Source organism: Dendropsophus ebraccatus, chromosome 12 (genome assembly GCF_027789765.1).
Source record: "Dendropsophus ebraccatus isolate aDenEbr1 chromosome 12, aDenEbr1.pat, whole genome shotgun sequence".
Classification (NCBI taxonomy): domain Eukaryota; kingdom Metazoa; phylum Chordata; class Amphibia; order Anura; family Hylidae; genus Dendropsophus; species Dendropsophus ebraccatus.
The window spans coordinates 93,104,541-93,119,627 of NC_091465.1; the positions used below are offsets into that span (position 1 = coordinate 93,104,541).

The 15,087-nt window shown below is 48.6% G+C and overlaps 1 protein-coding gene across 1 annotated transcript in view; it reads left to right on the forward strand.

Annotated features, from left to right (window-relative positions):
• Positions 1-12,306, forward strand: part of LOC138769167 (leucine-rich glioma-inactivated protein 1-like) — a 58,330-nt gene extending 46,024 nt beyond the window's left edge. The window contains exons 3-9 of the mRNA XM_069947434.1: positions 2,255-2,326; positions 3,884-3,955; positions 6,100-6,171; positions 9,057-9,128; positions 9,502-9,680; positions 10,004-10,168; positions 10,947-12,306. Coding sequence (XP_069803535.1) covers positions 2,255-2,326; positions 3,884-3,955; positions 6,100-6,171; positions 9,057-9,128; positions 9,502-9,680; positions 10,004-10,168; positions 10,947-11,809 — 1,495 coding nt within the window. The 3' untranslated portion in view covers positions 11,810-12,306. The remainder of the gene's footprint in view (positions 1-2,254; positions 2,327-3,883; positions 3,956-6,099; positions 6,172-9,056; positions 9,129-9,501; positions 9,681-10,003; positions 10,169-10,946) is intronic.
• Positions 12,307-15,087: the final 2,781 nt, after the last annotated feature.

Sequence of the window (15,087 nt, forward strand, 5' to 3'; positions counted from 1 at the left end):
GGATGGGAGAGATAACTGATGGCCGAATGATGGTTCCTGTGTATGGGGGATGGGAGAGATAACTGATGGCCGGATGATGGTTCCTGTGTATGGGGAGGATAGGAGAGATAACGGATGGCCGGATGATGGTTCCTGTGTATGGGAAGGATAGGAGAGATAACTGATGGCCGGAGGATGGTTCCTGTGTATGGGAAGGATAGGAGAGATAACTGATGGCCGGATGATGGTTCCTGTGTATGGGAAGGATAGGAGAGATAACTGATGGCCGGATGATGGTTCCTGTGTATGGGAGATAGGAGAGATAACTGAAGGCCGGATGATGGTTCCTGTGTATGGGGAGGATAGGAGAGATAACTGATGGCCGGATGATGGTTCCTGTGTATAGAGGATAGGAGAGATAACTGATGGCCGGATGATGGTTCCTGTGTATGGGGGATGGGAGAGATAACTGATGGCCGGATGATGGTTCCTGTGTATGGGGAGGATAGGAGAGATAACTGATGGCCGGATGATGGTTCTTGTGTATAGAGGATGGGAGAGATAACTGATGGCCGGATGATGGTTCCTGTGTATGGGGGATAGGAGAGATAACTGATGGCCGGATGATGGTTCTTGTGTATGGGAAGGATAGGAGAGATAACTGATGGCCGGATGATTGTTCCTGTGTATGGGGGATAGGAGAGATAACTGATGGCCGGATGATGGTTCTTGTGTATGGGAAGGATAGGAGAGATAACTGATGGCCGGATGATGGTTCCTGTGTATGGGGAGGATAGGAGAGATAACTGATGGCCGGATGATGGTTCCTGTGTATGGGAGATAGGAGAGATAACTGATGGCCGGATGATGGTTCCTGTGTATGGGAAGGATAGGAGAGATAACTGATGGCCGGATGATTGTTCCTGTGTATGGGGGATAGGAGAGATAACTGATGGCCGGAGGATGGTTCCTGTGTATGGGGAGGATAGGAGAGATAACTGATGGCCGGATGATGGTTCCTGTGTATGGGGAGGATAGGAGAGATAACTGATGGCCGGAGGATGGTTCCTGTGTATGGGGGATGGGAGAGATAACTGATGGCCGGATGATGGTTCCTGTGTATGGGGAGGATAGGAGAGATAACTGATGGCCGGATGATGGTTCCTGTGTATGGGAGATAGGAGAGATAACTGATGGCTGGATGATTGTTCCTGTGTATGGGAGATAGGAGAGATAACTGATGGCCGGAGGATGGTTCCTGTGTATGGGGGATGGGAGAGATAACTGATGGCCGGATGATGGTTCCTGTGTATGGGGAGGATGGGAGAGATAACTGATGGCCGGATGATGGTTCCTGTGTATGGGGGATGGGAGAGATAACTGATGGCCGAATGATGGTTCCCGTGTATGGAGGACGGGAGAGATAACTGATGGCCGGAGGATGGCTCCTGTGTATGGGTGATGGGAGAGATAACTGATGGCCGGATGATGGTTCCTGTGTATGGGGGATAGGAGAGATAACTGATGGCCGGATGATGGTTCCCATGTATGGAGGACGGGAGAGATAACTGATGGCCGGAGGATGGCTCCTGTGTATGGGTGATGGGAGAGATAACTGATGGCCGGATGATGGTTCCTGTGTATGGGTGATGGGAGAGATAACTGATGGCCGGATGATGGTTCCTGTGTATGGGGGATGGGAGAGATAACTGATGGCCGAATGATGGTTCCCGTGTATGGAGGACGGGAGAGATAACTGATGGCCGGAGGATGGCTCCTGTGTATGGGTGATGGGAGAGATAACTGATGGCCGGATGATGGTTCCTGTGTATGGGGGATAGGAGAGATAACTGATGGCCGGATGATGGTTCCTGTGTATGGGAGATAGGAGAGATAACTGATGGCCGGATGATGGTTCCTGTGTATGGGGGATGGGAGAGATAACTGATGGCCGAATGATGGTTCCTGTGTATGGGGGATGGGAGAGATAACTGATGGCCGGATGATGGTTCCTGTGTATGGGGAGGATAGGAGAGATAACTGATGGCCGGAGGATGGTTCCTGTGTATGGGGGATGGGAGAGATAACTGATGGCCGGATGATGGTTCCTGTGTATGGGGAGGATAGGAGAGATAACTGATGGCCGGAGGATGGTTCCTGTGTATGGGGGATGGGAGAGATAACTGATGGCCGGAGGATGCTTCAGCCATCAGTTATTCTAGCAGTATGGCCGCCTTTAGTCACTTGGCTAATTCCATCTCTCGCTCTTTTCCAGCTCTTTCCTCAGATGCGGCTTCCGGAATATTCCCCCCCACAGCTTTGTTCTGTCCCAGACGTTGCAGATCCTGTAAGTTTCGCTGCTCCTCTTTGCGGTGGTTGTCAGTTTCATTCTTTGTTCTTGTTCTAATCGTTTTTGTTTCTCATTTCTATGATGCCGATGAACAAGAGAACGAGTGATTCTCAGCTGAATGTATTTTCTGTGCAGCCAATATATTCATCCGCATCAGCCGCCTATTGTGCTGTATAAAAGGGCATGCGCAGCCAATAGAGCTGTATATATATATATACATTGCCTATATAAGCTGTAGATACATGTGTGGTATGTAATGGAGCAAGGACGGAACACAGCAGTGCTGAATCAGCTTGGCATCATTGTGTCCCTGCTCACTTTCTGATTCGGTGCTGTTGCGTAGGGGAGGGGGCGTGTGTGTGTCGAGGGGGGGGGGGGGGGTGAGGACGGAACACAGCAGTGCTGAATCAGCTTGGCATCATTGTGTCCCTGCTCACTTTCTGATTCGGTGCTGTTGCGTAGGGGAGGGGGCGTGTGTGTGTCGAGGGGGGAGGGGGTGAGGACGGAACACAGCAGTGCTGAATCAGCTCTGTATTGCTGTGTCTCTCACATGGGACAATCCAAACCCTGTGTGATCCCTCTGGGAGGGGGGAAGAGGGGGCATAATCTATACTTAGGGTACAAACACACACGGCATATACGCTGCGTATTTACTGCTGCGATAGGGTGCGTGCACACTGAGGAAAAGGCCAGGAATTCAGCTTGAAATTCCTCCCGTAAAATATGTACAGAGCAAAGTCCCATTGTGTTTAATGGGTTTTCTGCTCTGTTGTTCACACTGCAGAATTTCCGAGCAGAATTTTCTGCCGCAGATCTGCTAGAGGAATGCTATAGAAGTCAATGGGGGGCTTAAATTCTGCTTGAATTCCGCCTGAAAACTTTCAGCTACAATTCCTCGAGAATTGCTCAGTGTGCACATAGCCATACGCAGCAAATACGCAGCAGATACGCAGCAAATATGCAGCAGATACGCAGCAGATACGCGTATTTTCTCATATCTGCTGCGTATTTTCTCGTATCTGCTGTGTATCTGCTGTGTGTGTTTGTACCCTTACTGCTCCCTCTGGTCCCGACCACCCACTGCCATCTCCGCCCAGCCTCCGCTCTCACAGCATGAAGGGGAAAGCTTTCTCTATTACCCGGCAGACAGGGGGGGTGGAGATGCCCTTTAGGGTGATAACAGGACTGGCTAATTCTGTAATTCCGGGATCAGGACGCCCCCCCCCCCGAGTTATATTGTGATGTGTTAGGAGATGACTAGAACTGAGCCCCCATTATCACCGCCCGCTCCGCCCATTTATACTGTGTGTGTGTGTGTGTGTATATATATATATATATATATATATATATATATATATATACTATATATACATATGTGACATGTGACAATGTGATTAGTAGCCAATATAAGATGGCGGTGCTGTGATTTCCCTCTGGGGCCCCCTGGGGCAGGGACTATCTCTGTATACCCCAGTAGTAGGACCTCTCTATGGACGGGGTGACCGCACCTCCATCTTCTCGCCGGATTCGATAATCTGACTCTGATCTTTTCAGACTCTTCACATCTTGTTCCTTTGAGGAGATTTCTGATGAGGCCTTCACCAAGCTAAAACACCTGGAGTACCTGTAAGTGCCGCAAAGACTGTATGGGGGGCTGTAGGTTGTGTATGGGGGGGCTGTAGGTTCTGTATGGGGGGGCTGTAGGTTGTGTATGGGGGGGCTGTAGGTTCTGTATGGGGGGGCTGTAGGTTCTGTATGGGGGGCTGTAGGTTCTGTATGGGGGGGTTCTATAGATGGACTGTGCAGTCACATTACTGTATGGGGGGGGGGGGGGGGGAGTCGCTCAGGTATAGCCAGGTAGAGGAAAATAGGCAGTTTACAGTTCAAATCTTAGTGTTTATTCACACCACAAAAACAAATGGAACAAAAATCCAGCATTCCCTTCTTGCTGCAATAACACATCAGTGCACAGTCCCAGCTCGGCCTTTTAGGCAGTAACGGACGTCCCACACAAAGTTTAAGGTGTTTGTTCACACCTCACAGCAGCGGCTGCCTTGTACATAGTCCATGTATCTGAACACGGTCCAACCAGTCCTCCTAGACAGGTCACATATGTGTACTCCACTCTCTCAGAGCACACACCATATCTACCTTCCTCACTCCCAGCTGAGCTTTGTATGCCGGGCGACACCTAAAAACCTGGAATGGCCTCTTACCTGCAGTCCGGTCCTTGTATACAGCTCCCTGCATTACTCAGAGCAAGACAAGCTGAGAGAAAATACAGTCACCAAAAACCCCAGGGTCACCCCCCCCCCCCCCCCCAGGGTCACCCTCCCCCCCCCCAGGGTCACCCTCCCCCCCCCAGGGTCACCACACACCCCCAGGGTCACCACACACCCCCAGGGTCACAACTCCCCTCTAGGGTCACCCCCCCCCCAGGGTCACCAAAAACCCCAGGGTCACCACCCCCCTCTAGGGTAACCCCCCCCCCCCCCCCAGGGCCACCAAAAACCCCAGGGTCACCACCCCCCTCTAGGGTCACCCCCCCCAGGGTCACCAAAAACCCCAGGGTCCCCACACCCAGGGGCAGATTAACTTTACCATAGGCCCCAGGCTGTTCACCAAGCCTGGGCCCCCTACCCCACTGTAACCATGGCAGCACTAGCGTAGTGTTCATAGTACGGGATAGATAATGTCATGAGGCTCTGATTTGTGCAAAATTTTTTGCAAATCATGACAGAACTGTAGCCAGGAAACAATACACCACTGAAAGTATAAGTCTTTTTGGGAGGCCATGGGCCCCCCAGAAGCTCAGGGCCCCGGGCTACCGCCCGGAACGTTCCTGTTATAATCCATTACTGCCCACACCCCCCATGGTCACCAAAAACCAGCACAGTCGCCAGAAACCCCAGGGTCACCACACACCCCAGGGTCACTAAAAACCAGCACAGTCGCCAGAAACCCCAGGGTCACTAGAAACCAGCACAGTCACCAGAAACCATCACAGTCACCAAAAACCCCAGGTCACCAAAACCTGCCGGGTCACCAAAAACTCACAGGGTCAATAAAAACCCCACATTGTGAACACAACTAATAACAATTCAAGCCACGTGAAGCTTTGGCTCCTGCCTGCAGGAACACTGCCCCCTTCACCGGGCAATAACCACTAATGTACCTACAATCTGTAGGAAGGTTTGGCCACATGTAGCAATTCAACCGCGGCACAAGGGTAACCATGGGAATCCCGGTGCCATGCCCATCGCCTCTCTTGGAGGCTCCGTTAGGACAGTTCTCTTTGCATCATTATTCTGGTGTATTTTGTGTTCCTGCACAAGACGTAACATTTTACACATTATTTATGAAGCAGTTTATACTTTTTTGAGCTGCTCCATTTTCTGAAATGTTTCACTCGGAGGGTGCGCGGGGGAGGTATGGTTTAGACAATTTTTTAGCCAGATTTATCATGTGGGATTTTTTATTTTGTGCAAATAACATCAGACCCCCAGTCATTCCCCCCGTTGGTCCTCAGTCCCCCCGTCGTTCCTCCCCCCAGTCAGACTTGGACTAGTTTTTGTAGCCAATTTTTAAGCCAAAGAAACTACTCAAAAACAATTGCAGAGATTCTTCAATGCCTGTGCACCTGATGATAACTTTTGCATGTATGGTGGGGCATGTATGGCGGGCAGAGTCAGCAGGGCATGAGGTGTGGCCGAGAGCCTGGAGTCCATCCATGGCCACCACTCAACTATATCCTCTTATCTACATTTCAGATTCATTGAAAACAATAGTATCAAGAAAATTTCCGGGAATTCATTACGAGGTCTGAGGTCACTGATCCACCTGTGAGTATGAGGCATGTGAGGAAAGGGGAGTATAAGGGGTTGCATGAGGTATAGGGGTTTTCATTTGTATTGGGGTATGAGGGTGTGAGTGATATGAGTAGTGGGAAGTATGAGGGATGTGAGTGGTATTGGGGGTATGAGGGATGTCAGTGGTATGGGGGGTATAAGTGGTATTGGAGGTATGAGGGATGTCAGTGGTATGGGGGTATAAGTGGTATTGGAGGTATGAGGGATGTGAGTGGTATTGGGGGTATGAGGGATGTGAGTGGTATTGGGGGTATGAGGGATGTGAGTGGTATTGGGGGTATGAGGGATGTGAGTGGTATTGGGGGTATGAGGGATGTGAGTGGTATTGGGGGTATGAGGGATGTGAGTGGTATTGGGGGTATGAGGGATGTCAGTGGTATGGGGGATATAAGTGGTATTGGAGGTATGAGGGATGTCAGAGGTATTGGAGTGATGTGATACGGCGGGGTATGAATGGTATTGGAGGTATGTAGGATTTGATTGGTATGGCAGGGTATGAGTGGTATTGAAGGTAGGGTGAGGGATGTGAATGGTATTGGGGGTATAAGGGATGTGAGTGGTGTAGGAGTGTGTAGTGTAGAAGTTCTAGAAGCTTTTGTTGGGTGACATGATGGGTTGATGGGTAACACCTGTGTTGGGTGACATGATTGGGTGATGGATAACCTGTGCTGGGTGACATGTTGGATAATGGGTTACTTCTGTGGTAGGTGACATGATGGAGCAATAGATTAATGCGTAACCTCTGTGTTGGGTGACATGATGTGGTAATGGGTTGATGGGTAACCTCTGTGTTGGGTGGCATAATATGGTGATGGGTTGATGGGTAACCTCTGTGTTGGGTGGCATAATATGGTGATGGGTTGATGGGTAACCTCTGTATTAGGTGACATGATGTGGTAATGGATTGATGGATAACCTCTGTATTAGGTGACATGATGTGGTGATGGGTAACCTCTGTATTGGGCGACATGATGTGGTGATGGGTTAAATGGTAAATGGTGTTGGGTGACATGATGTGGTGATGGGTAACTTCTGTGTTGGGTGACGTGATGTGGTGATGGCTTGATGGGTAACCTCTGTATTAGGTGACATGATGTGGTGATGGGTTGATGGATAACCTCTGTGTTGGGTGACATGATGTGGTAATGGATTGATGGGTAACCTCTGTATTAGGTGACATGATGTGGTGATGGGTAACCTCTGTGTTGGGTGACATGATGTGGTAATGGATTGATGGATAACCTCTGTATTAGGTGACATGATGGGGTGATGGGTAACCTCTGTGTTGGGTGACATGATGTGGTGATGGGTTGAATGGTAAATGGTGTTGGGTGACATGATGTGGTGATGGGTTGATTGATAACCTCTGTGTTGGGTGACATGATGTGGTAATGGATTGATGGATAACCTCTGTATTAGGTGACATGATGTGGTGATGGGTAACCTCTGTATTGGGTGACATGATGTGGTGATGGGTAACCTCTGTGTTGGGTGACATGATGGGGTGATGGGTAACCTCTGTGTTGGGTGTCATGATGGGTTGATGGGTAACCTCAGTATTAGGTGACATGATGTGGTGATGGCTTGATGGGTAACCTCTGTATTAGGTGACATGATGTGGTGATGGGTAACCTCTGTATTGGGTGACATGATGTGGTGATGGGTTGATGGATAACCTCTGTGTTGGGTGACATGATGGGGTGATGGGTAACCTCAGTATTAGGTGACATGATGTGGTGATGGCTTGATGGGTAACCTCTGTATTAGGTGACATGATGTGGTGATGGATTGATGGGTAACCTCTGTGTTGGGTGACATGATGTGGTGATGGGTTGAATAGTAACCAGTGTTGGGTGACATGACGTGGTGATGGGTTGAATGGTAACTTCTGTATTAGGTGACATGATGTGGTGATGGATTGATGGGTAACCTGTGTTTTGGGTGTCATGATGGGTTGATGGGTAACCTCTGTATTGGGTGACATGATGTGGTGATGGGTAACCTCTGTGTAGGGTGACATGATGTGGTGATGGGTTAAATGGTAACTGGTGTTGGGTGACATGATGTGGTGATGGGTTAATGGGTAACCTCTGTATTGGGTGACATGATGTGGTGATGGGTAACCTCTGTGTAGGGTGACATGATGTGGTGATGGGTTAAATGGTAACTGGTGTTGGGTGACATGATGTGGTGATGGGTTAATGGGTAACCTCTGTGTTGGGTGACATGATGTGGTGATGGGCAACCTCTGTGTTGGGTGTCATGATGGGTTGATGGGTAACCTCTGTATTGGGTGACATAATGTGGTGATGGGTTGATGGGTAACCTCTGTGTTAGGTGACATGATGTGGTGATGGGTAACTTCTGTGTTGGGTGACATGATGTGGTGATGGCTTGATGGGTAACCTCTGTATTAGGTGACATGATGTGGTGATGGATTGATGGATAACCTCTGTGTTGGGTGACATGATGTGGTGATAGGTTGAATGGTAACCAGTGTTGGGTGACATGATGTGGTGATGGGATGAATGGTAACTTCTATATTAGGTGACATGATGTGGGGATGGGTTGATGGGTAACCTGTGTGTTGGGTGTCACGATGGGTTGATGGGTAACCTCTTTATTGGGTGACATAAAGAGGTTACCCATTAACCCATAACCACATTATTTGATGACCTGATGTGGTGACGGGTTGTTGGATAACCTTAGGGGTGATGGGTAACCTCTGTGTTGGGTGACATAATGTGGTGATGGGTTGAATGGTAACCTTTGTGTTGGGTGACAAGATGGGTAATGAGTAACCTTTGTATTGGGTGACATTATGGGTGATGGTTAACCTCTACATTTCTTCTGTACAGGAGTTTGGCTAATAATCACTTGGAGGCTCTGCCAAGCGGATTGTTTCGGACGCTTACAGCCATCAAGCACATGTAAGGGGCAAAGCCACCATCACACTGGCAACATCTTTATTTCATGTAGTTTCCCGAACAGGGCAGCAGGTGTTAGAGACCATTGTCTTCTCACACTGCCCCAGTATGGCAAGTAGACTACTAAGAACAGGGTGTGTAGCATCTTCTGCCATGTCAGTAAGGGCCACCATACTGTCATCTCCAGTGTATAGTGAGAGAGTAAAGGAGGGGGCACTATGGCACATGGTGGAAACTGCATGACATTCAGTGGGTTCTGTACTGTGTGGATGTATAATTGTGGGAGTGTTATAGTGCCGTGTGAAGCTTTGTGTAGAACCCAGTCACCGCTCAATGTACATTGTGGGGATCTGTAACTGTGTGACCTCTATGGCAGTGATCTGCGGGGGAATCCTCTGCTCTGTGATTGTCAGATCAAGTGGCTGGTGAAATGGCTGCACGGACCCGGGAAGAACGTTGCCCTGTGGCCCCCATTACCCTGTGAGGAACCCACAAAGCTCAAGGGAAAAGGTCTACACGAGCTCAGCGACAGCGACTTCTACTGTGTGAGCAGCAGTGAGTGCAACAAGGGGCCCGCCAGGTATCTCCATCTCTGGGCAAGCTGAGTGATAACCAGCACAGCTTCCATTATCACCCAGCCTTCCCAGGGGCTCAGGTATTTGCCACCTCCCAGTAGGGAGTCCCTCGTGATTCCTATAATCCCTCACATGACTTCACCACCTGCTGGATCCTAGTGAGGCTGCAGCACATACAGACTGTCACCCAGCTTTCCCAGATACAGATAATGTAAGGGCTTAGATTTTGGGGGACATTGTATTGAGGACCCTCATGCAGGAGAAAATATATGACGTGGATGTAGTAAGTGTCTTTCTCCGTAGACATGGTGCAGCGCTGGACCTTTAAGCTTTCCTCTTTGGCAGTCAAAGCCTTTGAGTACAACGCGGAGCAGTATGTGGTGATCACTCATCCCTTTGAGGGCAGGTGCACCTTCCTGGAGTGGGATCACGTGGCCTACCAGTTCCGATACTACGACACTATCAAAGGTGAGTGCTTTGACCCTGGGGGCTGTACACAGGATTGTTGTAATCAAGAAGCTTAAACCCCCCCCAACAAAAAAAAAATAATAATGTGAGGACATGATGGGAGTTGTAGTTTTTCAATGGTTGGCTTGCATCATATGGAACACACAGTTGCTATGGGGCCCCATGAGTACATATGCCCCTGTCCATATCCATACAGTTCCAAGTAGAAACAAAGCACTATTTGTTCTGTACAAAACCTGTGTGCCCCAACGTATAAGAGTAGTGTGACTGCGGCGTGACGCTCCAGAGAATAGCTATATATATATATATATATATATATATATATATATATATATATTAGACAAGTAAGGCGGCAACTCCCCCATTGCTTCATAAAACCACACATGTGATGGCAGACGTCACATAGTCACAAGGCGACAGTCATTCCACACCCTTACACAGTGCTTCACCAGACCTGAGGTCCTCCTCAGCTAGCAACATAACAGGGCTGACATAATGTTTGATTGGGCTACCGGCCCCCCTACCAAAAAGTCCTGAATATAAATTAACTGGGAAGCCACCCTATATGGCTGTAACCAGAGTGTGGGTGCACTGTGGAGAGCCGGGGTAACTTTGTACCATCCACCTGTAGTTCTCACAGCATGGCCTTCACCTGAGCAGCCAGGATACTGCACATTCACTGGGTGATGCCAAGGACACCAGATGGGTGGGGGTTATGGAGATGCATCCTAAAAATCATCCCACATGTCCTCACATGTCTTCTGCTTTGAACACTCAGGTATATCGGTGGTCTCCTGCCTGCCATTGGTTATCGGTAAGCAGCTCTTCGTTGTGGTGGCCCAGCTGTATGGTGGAACTTCAGTCTACCGTTTGGATCCCTCACCAGGGAGCCTATCTGCCTTCCATCGCTTCCAGCACTTTCCCGATATCCGGAAACCCAATGACATTGAAAGCTTCACCTCGTCTGAAGGCGACCATTACTTTATCATAGCGGACAGTGCCAAGTCTGGAGCCAGCACCTTGTATCGTTGGGACGGCCGTGGGTTTTACCCTCAACAGCAGTTACCACGATGGTACCGTGACACTGATGCTGAACCTCTCATGCTCTCAGGTTCTCCCCACCTCATCATGAGCAGTGGTTCTCAAAGGCCTCTTGTCTATCGATTTGAGAACAAGTACCTAGAACGCCTGACAGATATTCCAGAGGCTTGGGATGTCTATGCGGTGAGGCACTTTACAGATGCAGAGGATGGAGTATTCGCCTGCTTGGTACGCTATATGGGTGACTCATCCCTTGTTCGATGGGATGGATCTATGTTTCGGCAACTCCAGCAATTACCCTCCAGAGGGTCTCATGTCTTTCAGCCTTTGTTGCTAGGCCAGAGATGGCACACTTTTCTAGGAAATGACTTTGGCTACACATGGGTCTACCAGCTGGAGAAGTGGAAACATTGGGAGATTGAAGAAACAAATGATAAGGAGGGGCCCATAGGACCTCTTGTGCCATTTCAGGAGCTGAAGGTTCTAGAAGCTCGGGCCTTCACCCCTGTCCAGGTGCGGGAACGACTGTTCATTTTTGTGGCCAGTTTTGGAGGGGACACCGTGGTGTTTGAGTATGTGGAGAAGGACCATGCTGGGTAAGGAGTCACAGATAAACTGATCCGTTCCACATGGGCAGGAAGAAAGATCTCAGGTGGCAGAAAGAATAAAGAGGAGACAGGAGGTCAGAGGAGGCCTGCAGCTCTAGTGATGGAAAAGTTCTCCCCTATGGTCTCTGACCTCTGTAGTGCTGGGCATTCGAGTCACACCTGCCTTCTAGATGCCAGAGGTGGATCCTACAGTGAGGGAAATTATCCTACTCTATGATATATACATGGTGGCAGCTTGTGATGTCGCCTCCTTGGTGAATAGCCTCATTTCTTGTTTTATTTACCTAAAGCTTTGAAGAGAATATAGTCATGTGACAACAAAGCTCCGCCCATGAGGAGCTTCATTAGTGTAACATCATGAGAGGGTAGGAAGGTTAATGGCCAAGACTAGGACGAGCAAACACCCATCATCCCTCCTACAAGATTAACCCCTTTATTTCAGTGTAACTGTAGTAAATGACAATAATAATCTCATAATCCCTAAATAAACCAGTGTGAATCTGCACGATCGCCTCTAGTCACATGGGATAGTGTTACACGGTTGGGGTGCTTTGTATCCTAATGGTCACATCATTTTATTATGTTTTTATGTAAATGTTCACAAAATGATGGAAATCCCTGAAGCTCTGTGTACTGGAGTCCCATCCCAGAAAACAATACCACTAATGGCCACCATGATGGCTGAGACCAGAAACTTCTCTATACGCCACAACATCCCTCACACTCCCACAGTCACCATGCCACCTAGTACAGACAACAACACTCCTGGCAGCCAGCGCCCATGTAGTAGCCCCTGGGGTGGGGTGCAGATGAGGGTAGTGGTTCATCAGTTGTCCCAGCCTGGTACATGGTCATGGAGTCCTCCCACACTATAGTGCAGTGGGGGTTGATGGTGGCAGTAGTCCTCCATCGCATTCTCAGGGGTGTAATGCACCTGGTTGGTGTTGGTTGGGCTCCTATTGATGGTAATGTGTAAATCCGGATGCCAGGGTTGGACATAGACTGCATAGGGCCCCTATGTGCCTGGGCACTCTATAAGTAAACCCCACCAACACACCCCTCCCCCACCCAGGCGAATATGAGACTATGCACATCTATATGTTCTCAAAAATTTAGTTTTGTGCCTATTGGCATGTCAGACTAATCTCTGTGATTTCTATCATTATGTCACATAGTGCTGGATGAAGGTGCCGGGGATATCGCCTATCTGGACCTCAGCAAAGACTGATACAGGTCCCATAAAGATAGAACAGTTAGGGTCCTATTACACGGCCCGATAATTAGGGCCGGACGTCTGGCCCAGACACCGCCCACTTCCTGCACTGACCGCATCATTGGCGCCCCCTCCGCCTCCCCTCCGCCTCCCCTCCCTTCCTCCAGACTTCAATGATCTCCTCTGCGCTGCCGGACCAGCTCTCCCCCCGCACAGATCTCATCTCCCCGGCAGAAAGATCCTCCAGAAGGTGCAGTGATGATGTCACCGCGCCTGCTGGAGGATCCATGCGGCAGCTGACAGGCTGGAGAGAAGAGGCCAGAAGAGAGGAAGAACCGGGCCAGGAATAGGTGAGTATATTGGTTTGTTTCTTTGTGTTGTGACAATGCAGGGGGACACTATTACTATATGGACAATGCAGGGGGACACTATTACTATATGGACAATGCAGGGGGACACTATTACTATAGGGACAATGCAGGGGACACTATTACAACACATAGGGACAATGCAGGGGACACTATTACTATATGGACAATGCAGGGGACACTATTACTATATGGACAATGCAGGGGACACTATTACTATATGGATAATGCAGAGGACACTATTACTATACATAGGGACAATGCAGGGGGACACTATTACTATATGGACAATGCAGGGGACACTATTACTATATGGACAATGCAGGGGACACTATTACTATATGGACAATGCAGAGGACACTATTACTATATGGACAATGCAGGGGGACACTATTACTATATGGACAATGCAGGGGACACTATTACTATATGGACAATGCAGGGGGACACTATTACTATAGGGACAATGCAGGGGGACACTATTACTATATGGACAATGCAGGGGGACACTATTACTATAGGGACAATGCAGGGGACACTATTACTATATAGACAATGCAGAGGACACTATTACTATACATAGGGACAATGCAGGGGGACACTATTACTATATGGACAATGCAGAGGACACTATTACTATACATAGGGACAATGCAGGGGGACACTATTACTATATGGACAATGCAGGGGGACACTATTACTATATGGACAATGCAGGGGGACACTATTACTATAGGGACAATGCAGGGGACACTATTACTATACATAGGGACAATGCAGGGGGACACTATTACTATAGGGACAATGCAGGGGACACTATTACTATATAGACAATGCAGGGGGGCACTATTACTATAGGGACAATGCAGGGGACACTATTACTATACATAGGGACAATGCAGGGGACACTTACTATAGGGACAATGCAGGGGACACTTACTATATGGACAATGCAGGGGACACTATTACTATATGGACAATGCAGGGGGACACTTACTATATGGACAATGCAGAGGACACTATTACTATACATAGGGACAATGCAGGGGGACACTATTACTATATGGAAAATGCAGGGGGACACTATTACTATATGGACAATGCAGGGGGACACTATTACTATATGGACAATGCAGGGGGACACTATTACTATATGGACAATGCAGGGGGACACTATTACTATAGGGACAATGCAGGGGACACTTACTATAGGGACAATGCCGGGGACACTTACTATAGGGACAATGCAGGGGACACTTACTATATGGACAATGCAGGGGACACTATTACTATAGGGACAATGCAGGGGACACTATTACTATATGGACAATGCAGGGGACACTATTACTATATGGACAATGCAGGGGGACACTATTACTATAGGGACAATGCAGGGGGACACTTACTATAGGGACAATGCAGGGGACATTATTACTATACATAAGGACAATGCAGGGGACACTTACTATATGGACAATGCAGGGGACACTATTACTACATATATGGACAATGCAGGGGGACACTATTACTATATGGACAATGCAGGGGGACACTATTACTATAGGGACAATGCAGGGGACACTATTACTATATGGACAATGCAGGGGGACACTATTACTATATGGACAATGCAGGGGGACACTATTACTATATGGACAATGCAGGGGGACACTATTACTATATGGACAA